Source organism: Hemiscyllium ocellatum, chromosome 12 (genome assembly GCF_020745735.1).
Source record: "Hemiscyllium ocellatum isolate sHemOce1 chromosome 12, sHemOce1.pat.X.cur, whole genome shotgun sequence".
NCBI classification, from domain to species: domain Eukaryota; kingdom Metazoa; phylum Chordata; class Chondrichthyes; order Orectolobiformes; family Hemiscylliidae; genus Hemiscyllium; species Hemiscyllium ocellatum.
The window spans coordinates 97,133,302-97,147,091 of NC_083412.1; the positions used below are offsets into that span (position 1 = coordinate 97,133,302).

General features: G+C 45.9%; 1 protein-coding gene across 3 annotated transcripts in view; it reads right to left on the reverse strand.

Moving 5' to 3' along the window:
• Positions 1–13,790, reverse strand: part of robo1 (roundabout, axon guidance receptor, homolog 1 (Drosophila)) — a 364,449-nt gene that overhangs the window by 61,491 nt on the left and 289,168 nt on the right. For all 3 annotated transcript variants that reach the window (XM_060833868.1, XM_060833867.1, XM_060833869.1), the window contains 2 exons: positions 7,657–7,828; positions 6,073–6,276 (listed from right to left, as the gene is read on the reverse strand). In XM_060833868.1, coding sequence (XP_060689851.1) covers positions 6,073–6,276; positions 7,657–7,828 — 376 coding nt within the window. The remainder of the gene's footprint in view (positions 1–6,072; positions 6,277–7,656; positions 7,829–13,790) is intronic.

Consider the following 13,790-nt stretch of genomic DNA (forward strand, 5'->3'; position numbering starts at 1 on the left):
AGGTTTATAAAATCAAGACAGGCATGGATAGGGTAAATAGACAAGGTCTTTTCCCTGGGGTGAGGGAATCCAAAACTAGAGGGCATAGGTTTGGGGTGAGAGGAGAAAGAAACCTATGGGGCAACTTTTTCATGCAGAGGGTGGTGTGTGTATGGAATGAAATGGCAGAGGAAATGGTGGAGGCTGTTAGAATTGCAACATTTAAAAGGCATTTGGATGGGTATATGAATAGGAATAACCACAGTTACCTGTATGTTTCTTTGATAAATAAACTTGTGCATCAAAGGAGATACGAAAGAAAAGATAACAAAGGAACCTGTTTAATGAGGAACGTGGTGCAACCACCTCATTACTCAACATCAAATTGGGCATTTGGCCATTGGAAACCATGGGTAACTTGAGGGCATTGGAGAGCTGGAGAAGGTGGCACAGAGGCTGAGGGTTGGGTTAGGGAGGGTTAGTATGGTACAGCAGAATGTGCTGGATGGGCAGGAGGAGTGGTGTTGATAGATGGGCCTGCATAGAGAGAAATGAGTCAAGGTCCCTGAAGGGATTGGGTTTAGGAGAATAGGAGCCAGAGTTGGAGTTTAAGGGTAGAGAAGTCTTACTGCAACTGTAAAAGGTACTGGAGGGATATGGGCCAGGTGCTGGCAGGTGGTCTAGATTGGGTTGGGATATCTGGTCGGCATGGGCGGGTTGGACTGAAGGGTCCGTTTCCGTGCTGTACATCTCTGTGACTCTCTGACTTTGAACAGCTGGTATCTGACCTCATTACAAACGCATGTGTCCCTCTTTCATTCTGAAGATGGTTGTGCCCAGGTTAATCTCGTGGAGATGATTCAAACTATGGATGCTCTTCACTCAGTCTCTTCGAGTCTGAGGGTATTCACGAGGATAATGATGATGGAAGTGAAGAAATTATTCAACTACAGGGGATTCACAATGATGACCAAGTCTCTCGCACAGATATACAAATGAAGATGTGGATACATATACACACTCATATACAGATACACCTGCAAACATCCATGTACAAGTACGTATTTATAACCATGTTGACACAAGAGAGTGATTCTTATGTTGTTTTGGGTAAGGGTCAATACTATCAAGTTTCATAAAGAAAAAAAAGAAATTGCTGGAAAAGCTCAGCAGGTCTGGCAACTTCTGAGGAGTGAGAAATCAGAGTTAACGTTTCAGGTCCGGTGACCCATCCTCAAATGTACCAGTCTCACGGTTGGTTTCTCTCCTCACAGCCGAGTGAGTATTCCCCCTGCACTTTACTAAACTCACCTCATTAATGACCTGCCCATCCTCCAGCGTGCCCCTCGAGTCTGATTCTCTCTTCATTATACAACTTAGTCCAGCCACAACAACTTCCCACTGCCGGGATATCCCAGAACAGACAGGTATCCCTCTTTAAATAGTCAGCGTGCGCACAGACGGGGACCATCAGAGCAGAGCTGTCCTGACATTTGTCCCTGAATTGGCAGACAGGAGGGGGTATGGTGGTGTTTTGTGGACAGGGACCTGGAGGCCCTGGTGGACAGTGTGGCATCTCCATCCTTCAAAAACCCAGAATTTGACAATTGCACACCATCGTCGGACTGATCTGTGGTTGTTTCCTGGGCCAGTGAAGTCTCTGCCATCTGGAGGAATGCCCAGAGCTCAATGGCTTGTCAGGGTATGGATCATCAGCTGCTACTGACCTAGCTCCCAGCAAGCCTCCTGCTCCAGCCCTCTCACTATTGCCTGTAGCATCCTTCCTCACTCACTGTCACCCACACCCCGATATCACTCTGTGCTGCCCGCTCCCTCACTCAGAACACCCCCCAACTCCCACCAACACTAACAGCTGAGACACCCAGTTTCATCTCCCCTTAATACCCACCTCTCTCATGTATCGGGGGAAAATGCCCACAATATGGCACAAAGAGCCAAGCTGGGTGGTGGGCTATCCAACATTCAGCTCCTCAATCTTACAAGGAGAGGGTCCTGACTCCAGCCACTCCGGGTGACTGACTGACTGTGTCTATGTCCCTGCAATGGTCTTATTGACTTACTGGGCTGACATTCTCTGAATGGAGTCTCTCTCTCTCTCTCTCTCTCTCTCTCTCTCGACTTGACAGAGGAACATTGACAACCATGACAAGCTTCCTGGCTTTGTGTCTGTGGTAAAAAGCAAGGCAGGACAGCAATCATGTGAGCCTGGGATCTCCGACTGAGAGTGAGTGAGTGAGTGAGCACTGTGAGAGTGAATGAGTAAGTGAGCATGCTGAAAGTGAGTGAGTGAGCACTGTGTGATTGAGTGAGTGATTGAGCACTGTGAGAGTGAGTGAGTGAGTAGTGAGCACTGTGAAAGTGAGTGATTGAGCACTGTGAGAGTGAGTGAGTGAGTGAGCACTGTGTGAGTGAGTGATTGAGCACTGTGAGAGTGAGTGAGTGAGCACTGTGAGAGTGAGTGAGCAGTGAGCACTGTGAGAGTGAGTGAGTAGTGAACAGTGTGTGAGTGAGTGAGTGAGCACTGTGAGAGTGAGTGAGTGAGTGAGCACTGTGTGAGTGAGTGTTTGAGCACTGTGAGAGTGAGTGAGCACTGTGAGAGTGAGTGAGCAGTGAGCACTGTGAGAGTGAGTGAGTGAGTAGTGAACAGTGTGTGAGTGAGTGAGCACTGTGAGAGTGAGTAGTGAGCACTGTGAGAGTGAGTGAGTGAGTGAGCACTGTGAGAGTGAGTGATTGAGCACTGTGAGAGTGAGTGAGTGAGTAGTGAACAGTGTGTGAGTGAGTGAGTGAGCACTGTGAGAGTGAGTGAGCACTGTGAGAGTGAGTGAGCAGTGAGCACTGTGAGAGTGAGTGAGTGAGTAGTGAACAGTGTGTGAGTGAGTGAGTGAGCACTGTGAGAGTGAGTAGTGAGCACTGTGAGAGTGAGTGAGTGAGCACTGTGAGAGTGAGTGAGCAGTGAGCACTGTGAGAGTGAGTGAGTAGTGAACAGTGTGTGAGTGAGTGAGCACTGTGAGAGTGAGTAGTGAGCACTGTGAGAGTGAGTGAGTGAGTGAGCACTGTGAGAGTGAGTGATTGAGCACTGTGAGAGTGAGTGAGTGAGTAGTGAACAGTGTGTGAGTGAGGGAGTGAGCACTGTGAGAGTGAGTGAGTGAGCACTGTGAGAGTGAGTAAAGAGGTTGGAGATACCCCCTGGTGCACTCCCTGAGCTGGGTGTGTGTCCCTCAGCACACAGTGCCCTTCCTGCAGTGTTACAGTGAGAGTTAGCGGGCAGCCTGAGGGGTAGAGTCAGACTGTAAATGGATCAGAGAGGTGTCATGAGGGTTCTTCGAGGCTGGCACATGTCAGATGCCAATGTGCATGGATATGGGCTGTGTGTGGCTGGTGTTGATGGAGTGTGTCCTGAGATGTTGGTGCCCAGTGTCTAACATGGAGGTCCTTTGGAGCGAGCTATGATCTGACTTGGCCAGGTGCCTGCTCAGCCTGGTGAGGCAAGAACTCTCAGCGTCTAGCTTATGGCTGGTGGTGGGATAGATAGCTCCATATTAATGAGGGAAGATGGGCAGTAAGTCAGGTCATTAACAAGTGATAATCCCTCTTTAACAAATAACTTGCCTCTGCCTGCTGGGAATCTCATCTTGATGTCCTGAACTCCATTAGAGAACTTCATTGGGGTGGTCGAAATATTGAAATAGGTTCTCATAGATTCTCACCCAATCCAAACAGATTTCCATTTACAGTCCATGTCATTCTAACGACTATAAGATTTCACCCAGGGATACATTCAGAAATAGGTAAATATTTATAAACTGATATACATATACACACATATATATAGTCACACAAATACACTCATATAGAGAGAGAGAGACACGTGCATATATGTTATTTACAAATGTACACACAAACATATGCAGACACACATATACAAACATACACAACTTTTACATTATATACAGGCACACACATATAAACACATACACACATTCATGCACATAGATATGCACACACACATGCGAACATACACTCTCTTCAAAAACATGCCCAGGCATATGAAGACACATGCACATCCAGACGCACATACACTTAAAAAAAACCTAGACACACACACACACACACACACACACACACCTAGACACTCATCACACACCCATATACACACTTACTGACAATGGACTATCGAAATTACACAAACTAGGAACATTATGACCGATTGGGTGGAGGAGGGAATCAGGTTTCATTTTCTGTAGAATTTGAAATTAGTTTCAGTAAAGTCAGGGGTCATTTTATTCAGGAGAGGTGAAGGGGAAAAGAGCTTTAGCAGTAATTAATAATTAATAAACAGGGAAATGAAGAGTCCATATCAATCAGGACAAAGATGGAAAGGAGCTGTTAAGGAAATGCAATCAGAGAAAGCTGAGGTAAATTTACAGAGTAATACTTATGTAACACTGGGAGATCTAGATCAATTATCAATAAACAAAACCCAGTGACATTAAAACAAAGGTAGGAAGAGAGGAGAACAGTGCTGATAGGTTGCTTGCGTGTGTTGTCTGTCTGACACTGACCTTGTTGAATGGATTCTAATGAAGAATCGAAGGCTGTTTGTCAATGTTTGGGGACAGTGTAAAATTAGCTGGTATGGCGAATGATGCAGGAACCAGACACTATCAGGACCAGGCAAAACATCAACACAGAATTCAGTGAGGAGGCATGTGAGTTCATCCACCATGGGAACAAAGAGATTGAGATTTGTGATCAGGGTGACAGAGCAGAGCAGTGAGCATTAGGATTCAAAGCACAGAAATGACAAAAAAAAATTGAATGGATGGCTTTAAGACAAATTAATATTAGAATGTTGCCCTCAGCTCAGGGGGATTACAGTACAGGGAGTGTGTTGCAGTGAGAGTGAGGGACATGCTAAGGGCCAGGGGAGGCCATAGGGGCTTTGGGTGGTGAGGATGATGTTTTGGGAATTGGGAGTGGTAGGACAGTGTTGGCACAAGGGTGAGAGGGAGGGGCAGGTATGTTGAGGGATGGTGGGTAAGGATGGAGCAGGTGAAGAGTGGGAAGTGAGGGGCAAAGTGGATGCGCGGAGAGGTACCTTTAACATTCATCCCCTCCACCACTGATGCTCAGCTGCACTAATGTGTCTATATCCAAGATTCATGACAGTGACTCACTGAGGATGCTTACACTGTGCCTTCCGAACCCACATCCACTTCCATCTAGAAGGACAAGGGCAGCAGATACATGGGAACACCACCCCCTGCAAGTTCCCCTCCAAGCCACTCACCGTCTTGATTTGGAAATATATCGCTGTTCTTTCACTGTCACTGGGTGAAAATCTTGGAATTGCCTCCCTGACAGCACTGATGGTGTATCTGTGCCTCATGAACAGCAGCAGCTATACACAGGTCAAACCATCTCTACTCTCTTCAACTGGCAGTAAACTGAAAATAATACTCTCACTACACTGAAATTAAATTTCTCTCTACACTATCCACCTCAACTGCTCCCAGGACAGAGAAACACGGAGTTAGATACAGAGTAAAGCTCCCTTTACACTGTCCCCATCAAACATTCCCAGGACAGGTGCACCATGGGGTTAGATACAGGGTAAAGCTCCCTCTACGCTGTCCCCATCAAACACACCCAGGACAGGGACAGCACAGAGTTAGATACAGGATAAAGCTCTCTCTACACTGTCCCCATCAAACATTCCCAGGACAGGGACAGCATGGAGTTAGATACAGGGTAAAGCTCCCTCTACAGTGTCCCCATCAAACACTCCCAGGACAGGGACAGCACGGAGTTAGATACAGAGTAAAGCGCCCTCTACACTGTCCCCATCAAACACTCCCAGGACATGGACAGCATGGAGTTAGATACAGAGTAAAGCTCCCTCTACCCTGTCCCCATCAATTACTCCCAGGACAGGGACAGCATGGGGTTAGATACAGAATAAAGCTCCCTCTACACCATCCCCATCAAATACTCCCAGGACAGGGACAGCACAGGATTAAAAACAACATAAAGCTCCCTCTACCCGTACACAGTGAAGGGGAAACACGTCACCTTTCCTCATACCAGCGTAGCTGCTGGTTAAACCGCTGCGTTTCTTTCGGTGTCGGTACAGCCAGATACTGAAGACCATCAGGATGATCCAACACGCTGCACCAATCCCAGCGATGAAGGCCGGCTGTTTCACCACATCAGAAATCTGCTGGGATAGGCTGACCTGGTCATCCGACTGCTCTGGGCTCAGTCTTCCGAAAGAATCTGCGGGAGAACGCGAAAGCAGGCTCAGAGAAAGCTGCCATTGTTGGGGGGTAGTGCCTTATATTGAGACCAGCTGATTTTCTGATGTAAACAGTCACGCTGCAGTGGCAGGTGCTGCCCACTGGATGATGCAACAGAGTAAGTTTTTTCAGGTTATTTTGTCATGAAAATGACACGTTAAAATATTGCAGATCCTTGAATCCGCAAACAAAGACTCAGAAAATGCAAAACATCCAGGGAGAGAAAAATGGAGTGAACATTTCAGACTTGCAGTTAAAACAAACAATGATTGGTGGGATGAGGACATACTGGCCAAACCAGCATTTATTGCCTGTCCCTAATTGCCCAGAGGGCAATTGAGAATCAACTACATTCCTGTGGGTCTGGGGTCACCTGTAGGCCAGACCAGGTAAGGATGTCAGGTAATGACATTAGTGAACCAGATGGGATTTTCCAAGAATCAGCAATGGTCCACCATTAGACCATCTTTCTATTCCAGATTTTTATTGACTTCAAATTTTGCCATCTGCCATGTCAGGGAGGTTGGAATATTGGAGGCAAGGTGCTGCAGGTTTCAAATCCATGTCCTCAGAACAATAGCCTGGAGTCCTGGATCACTGGCCCAGTAACATTAGACTGAACCATCCTCAGAAGAGGTGGATAGGACTGGGGACAAAAACTGAGAAAGAGGGTGGGAGAGTGAAGGAGATTGGGATGGAGAGAACGGTTGACATGGATGGAGAGAAACTGAGAGTTAATGATAGAGAGGCAGGCACAGGGATAGAGACTGAGCAGAGTGAGACAAACACACAGAGTTCAGAAAAGCTGACACAGGGAAAGAGAGTGTGTGAGAGACTGAAAGACACAGACAGGAGACAAAGAGAAGTGGATGGACAGAAGGAGGCAGGCAGACATGGGAAAAGAAACAGACAGAGAAGGAGACAGAGAGAGACTGACAGAGTCAGACAGAGTGAAATGGAAAGAGAGAAATAAGAGCAAATTAACAAAGCGAGGGAGATAAACAGACAGAGAAACAGAGAGAGACAGAGACAGAGAGAGAGAGAGAGAGAAAGAGAGAGAGATTTTAGGGGTGCCATTCTTTCTTGGTCAGCCTTTCAGCTCAAGGACATTTTTATTCACTGCTGATTCCCAGACAAGATGATGTCAAATTCCCAAGCTGAGATGCCGACGAGGAAAGCATCACAGAGACAAAGGCAGAATCAGAAACCAGTCAGTGGCAGTAATGGATGGCTGATGAGAGAGTAAAAACACTGAAAGTTCACATTTACCCAAACAGACAGCGGCATGTTTCAGGCAGAGGGACTGCTCACTGTCAGCTCAGGAACACAGGCTGATCGGGACACACACACACACACTCACCAAGCTGAATGTACTGAGCTTCACTCTTCACCCCATGGCCTGCTCTGTTACTGGCTGCCACCTCGACACGATAGCGCACCCCAGGGGTGAGAGATGGGATAACAACGGACAGCGCTGTGCCCACCACTGTCCGGTTAATGTGGTATCGGCTCTCATTCCCCAAGCACCAGACCTACAGCAGGAAGCAGAGAGAGGGTTACAGCAGCTTCCAGCCCCATGACTGTCAGTTTTCCCATTAACAGCACACACTTACACTCACACACACTTACATTCACACTCTCACACACAGACTCACACACACACACTCACATACACACATTCACACACACACACACACTCACACACACTCACATACACACACACACTCACATACACATACACACACTCACATACACACACACACACATACACATACACACACTCACATACACACACATTCATACACTCAAACACTTTACACACACAAACACACATACTCACACAGACACACTCACTCTCACACATCTTTGTGCACGCACACTCAAACACACAGAAGTACAGTCACACGCACACACAAAAGGTCCCCAATGTTACTAGAGAATAAGTCAGATCGCAAAAGGAAATCTGATTTGATGGATCATTCCCTTTTATTTGAACATGGCAATCGCCTTGGGGTCAGTTAGCTCAGTTGGCTGGATAGCTGATTAGTCATTCAGCCTGATGCCAACAGTGTGGTTCCTTTCCCGCACCAGCTGAGATTACCATGAAGGATTCTCCTTTTCAATCTCCCCCCTCACTTCAGGTTAAATCACCACCAATCATCTCCCTCTAATGAGAGAGCACTTCTCTGGTCTGAAAAGACTGTGGTGACTTTACCTGACATTGAAAGAGAAGCACAAGGCTGAAGAGTCTCTTTTACAACAAATATTTATTCCATCATTGGGAAAATGGTCAAATGAAATAAACAAAGCCACCAAAAATATAACACAGTTTGAAAATTCTTAAAATGCAGTTAAGTTTTCATCTATTCCCATCCCCATCCCCATAAAGCATCAAATCCAGAGAGATTACTGCTCTCACTCAAATCTTTAAGTTTGACTCGACTGGTGCTTCCCAATTCTTTCATGTGAATTGTGAAATCTTCTTGAATGAGTAGTCATAAAACTGAGAGCTTAGACTTGCTCAGCTTTCAATCACCCGCAGATCTTGATCCAAGCACTGCTGCCCTAGTAATTGCACAAACTAAACATTCACGTTGAGGTAACTCGTTCCCTGTATTATACAACATAACTTCTAATCAACCTGTGTAGAAATGGAGCAGGTGGGAATGAACCGGATTCCTAGGCTCAGAGGTAGGGACACTACCACTGCACGATAACTGCCCCTTGAACTACTTAAAACTCCTTCCTAGGGAAAAAAAAATTGTGCTTCTGACTCCAGTTAAAAAATGTAATCATACACTAAAAATAATCCTTCACTACCCACAGCTGTACACAAAGTGGAGTGGAATGCCTCAATGTTGACATTCCTGGTTCCTGGTTGTAAACTGATATTCCCCATTTGGGAAAGTGTTCTGATTCTTTAACCTAACAAGCACTGTGATCACCACAAAATGTAATTAAAACACACAGCATTCCCTAACTTACCCTGCCTGTCCACTGAACTGAAGACCATGAATCCATTGTCAACTGTTGGAAAAACACATCTGCTGTTTAAGGAAGATCACCTGCCATCTTTTCCTGACTGGCTAAAGGCAACGGGCAGCAGCAACTGGATACAGAAATACAACGGCTTTCTTCAGGTATCTTCACTCAATCACCTGTCCCTTCAGGAGGCCAAAGGTTTGTCAAAGTGTCATTCACAGCCACATGATCATTGACTACCCAGGAACCAATCAGCAAGTTGTTGTCAGGCTGATGGTCTTTAGCAGATATGACTGGTCACAATAGCAGCCGTAGTCAGATCCTATGGATTTCTCTGGAACTCCCTCAGTCATCGGTCGCACTTTGTGTCACCAAATCTCACAAAACTTTGTCTCCTTATTGAGAGACTCCAAATGATCACTTTCAATGCCTTGATGCTTCCTCAAAGCCACTCCTCCTTGCTCTATCTCAATGACAACTCACATCCCAATGGTTCATTCTCTTTTCCTGCGTCTACCCTCCTTTGGATTCTTCAGGTGGTATTCCGGGACCAACCCATGGCACAATTTCAGTTCTTTCACAGACAGCTACCTCCACAAAGCTGGCTTTGCCCCTAGTTTTCACTGAACTCCAAGCCCTCAATTGCACCAAGCAAGTACTGCTTGTGGGCTTCCTTCACCCCCATTCCCAGTTACCAAATAGCTCCTGGGACTCCTGTGAGTCCCAAGATCCTCACAACCAACACTGACCTATTAGAAATATGGAGGAACATTCTTTGGTTCCTCCAAAGTTGCAATAAGCTACCGTTGCCTTCTCAGCTACTCAGGACTTCTTACCAGCTTTGATTCCTAAGATACTGCAAGTAACAACCCCTCTGCTTCCCATGGTCTCTTGCCCTTGCCTCTTGGACATTGGACCATTGGAAAGTGAGGTTGGAGAAGAACAAAGAAATGGTAGATAAACTGAACAGGTACTCAAGAGAATCAGGGGCAGAGGTGAGTGTAGCGGCCATCACTCAGGAGGAGGTGCTGGAGAAGCTGAAAAGTCTGATGGTGGATACATCACCTGGGCCAGATGGGCTACACCCCAGGGTTCTGAAGGAGATAGCTCAGGAGATTGTATAGCCATTAGTGGTGATTATTCAGGAATCACTGGAGTCAGGGAAGGTGCAAGACAACAGGAAAATGGCTAATGTAATTTAAGAAGGGAGGGGGGCAGAAGACAGGATAGTAGAAGCTGGTTAGTCTGACCTTGGGTGTGGGTAAGATTTTAGAGTCTGTTATCAAGGATGAGATAGTAGAAGGTTTGGAAGTGCATGGTAAAATGGGGCTGAGTCAGCACAATGTCATTCCTGACAAATCTGTTTGAATTCTTTGAGGAGATACAAGCACATGAGACAAAGGAGAGCCAGTGCAGGTGACCTATTTGGATTTTGCTTCTTACTCCTGTCCTTCCTGCCACTGGAAACAAGTTCTCACAATCAAATGTCCTTCATAATTCTGAATATCTGCATGGGAGACGACCATGAGACTATCAGGTGTTGGAGCAGATATTAGGCCATTCAGCCCATCCAGTCTGCACTGCCATTCAATCACAGCTAATAAGTTCCTCATCACCCTTCTCTCATTTTCTCCCCATAACCCTTGATCCCCCTGACAATCAAGAACCTATCTATCTCCATCTTACATATTATCAATGCTCTGGCCTCCACAGACCTCTGTGGCAGTGAATTCCATAGATTCCCAACTCTCTGGCTGAAGACGCTTCCAGAGCATTATAGAGCTTCAGAAGTATGTCTCTGCTTTTAAAGTCAAGTCCTCTCAAAATAAATGCCATCATAGCATTTGCCTTCCTACCTACTGACTCAGCCTACAAGTTTACCTTGAGAGAATCCTGGACCACAACTCCCAAGTGTCTCTGCACTTCAGACTTCTGAATTTTCTCCCCATTTGGAAAATAGTCCATGCCTCCTCTTCCTTTCAAAGTGCATGACCTCACACTTCCCCATGTTGTACTCTACCTGTCACTTCTTTGCCCACTCTCCTAACCTGCCCAAATCCTTCTGCAGCCTCCCCACCTCCTTAATGCAACCTGTCCCTCTGCCTATCTTTGTTACATCTGCAAATTTACCCAGAATGCCCTCAGTTCCTTCACCTAGATGGTTAATGTATAAAGTGAAATGTTGTGATCCCAAAACTGAGCCTTGTGGAACATCACTTGTCACTGGTGTCATCCTGAGAAGGATCCTTTTATTCCCACTCTCTGCTTTCTGCCAGACAGCCAAGCTTCTGTCCATGCTAGCACCTTGCCTCTAAAGTTTGTGAGAAGATTTGTAGCTCGGGTGCTCGTTGTTGTAGTTCTGTTCGCCGAGCTGGGAGTTTTTCTTGCAAACGTTTCGTCCCCTTTCTAGGTGACATCTTCAGTGCTTGGGAGCCTCCTGTGAAGCTTCACAGGAGGCTCCCAAGCACTGAAGATGTCACCTAGAAAGGGGACGAAACGTTTGCAAGAAAAACTCCCAGCTCGGCGAACAGAACTACAACACCTTGCCTCTGACTCCTTACCTTACTCAGCAGCCTCCTGTGTGGCATTAGCCTTCTTGCAGTCCAAGAGACACCCATTGGTTCTTCTTGGTCTGTCCTGCTCGTTACATCCTCAAAGATTCTAGCAGATTTGTCAGGCGTGACCTCCCCTTGAGGAAACCATGCTGACTCTGCCCTATTTTACCATACACTCCCAAATATTCAGAAATCTCATCTATCGTGAAGGATTCCAATATCTTAGCCATGGCTGAGGTTAGACTAATTGGCCTGTAATTTTCCATCTTCAGCTGTCCTCTCTTTTCAAAGAGGGGAGTCACGTTAGCAGGTTTCCAGTCCTCTGGGACCCTCCCTGATTCTAGCTATTCCTGAAAGGTCACCGCTATCTCCTCCACTATCTTTTCAGCTAGCTCCCTTCGAACTCTGGGGTGGAGCCCATCTGGTCCAGGTGATTTCTCCACCTTCAGGCCATTCTGCTTTTCTAGCACCTTCTCCTTGGTGATGGCCGCCATACTCAGCTCTGTCCCCTCACTCTGTTGGATTTTAGGGATATTATTTGGGTCTTCCACCATGAAGATTGACACAAAATAATTATTCAGTTCTTCAGTCATTTCCTTGTTTCATACTACTATGTCTCCAGTGTCATTTTCCAGGGGCCCAATGTCCACTCTTGGCTCTCTTTTGCCCTTTATATATTGAAAGAAACTCTTACAGTCTTCTTTTATATTACTGGCTAGCTGACCCCCATATTTAATCTTCTCCCTCCTTATTTCTCTTTTTTGTTGCCCTCTGTTGGTCTTTAAGCTTCCCAATTTCCACTGCCCTTCCCCACATTATTTGCTTTCTGTTTCACTTTTATACTATCCTCGACTTCCCTGGTCAGCCATGATTGCATCATTCTCCCTGTACATGCTTCTTTTTCTGCGCGATGAATCCCTGTTATATCTCCTGCATGACTACCAGAAACTCCTGCCATTGCTGTTCCATTATCATTCCTGCTCGGCTCCTCTCCCAATTAATTCTACCAAGCTCCTCCCTCATGGTTGCGTCATTGCCTTTATTCAGCTGTAACACCGTTACCTCTGATTCGATCTTCTCCCTCTCAAATTGCAGAGTAAATTCGATCATTTTATGACCACTGCCTCATTAAGGGTTCCTTCACCTTAAGCTCCCTTACCAAGTCTGCACAACACTAAATCCAGTATTGCCTGTTCCCTAATGGGCTCCTCCACAAGCTGCTCCAAAAAGCCATTTCATAGACATTCCACAAATTCCTTTTCTTGCGATCCACTGCCAACCTGATTTTCCCAGTCCACCTGCATATCCCCCATGATCACTGTAACTTTGCCTTTCCGACACGTTTTCTAGTTCCTGGTGTATCTTGCAGCCCAGCTTTTGATTATTGTTTGGAGGCCTGTACGTAACTCCCTCTATGGTGTCTTTTTAACCTTTTCAGTTCCTCAGTTCTACCCTCACAGGTTTTACACCATCTGACCCTACTTCGTTTCTTACTATTGATTTAATTTCATTTTTTACCAATAAGGCAACCCCATGTCCTCAGCCCACCTGCCTATCTTTTCGATAGGATGTACATCTTTGAATATTCAGCTCCCAATCCTGAACCTTTTGCAGCTGCTTCTCGGTGATACTCACCACATCATATCTACCAATTTCAATCTGCACCACAAGCTCATTTACTTTATTCCTTATACTGTGTGCATTCAGATATAACACCTTTAATCCTGTATTAATCGTCCCTCTTCTCATTGTCATTTGTTTGTCCGGTATGCTTGAAGTTTGACTGCTAATCCTTTCCATACACACTGTCCTATTTGTGTCTGTGCTGGAGATTTTAATAAACCTCCCCTGAGTTCTGCACTGTTACTTCCTCCTTTAATTCTGTTTTTCTAATTTCCCCTCTAACTGAACCCTATTCCCCTGACTAGGAACGCCAGCCTTTTCTACCATCCTTAGA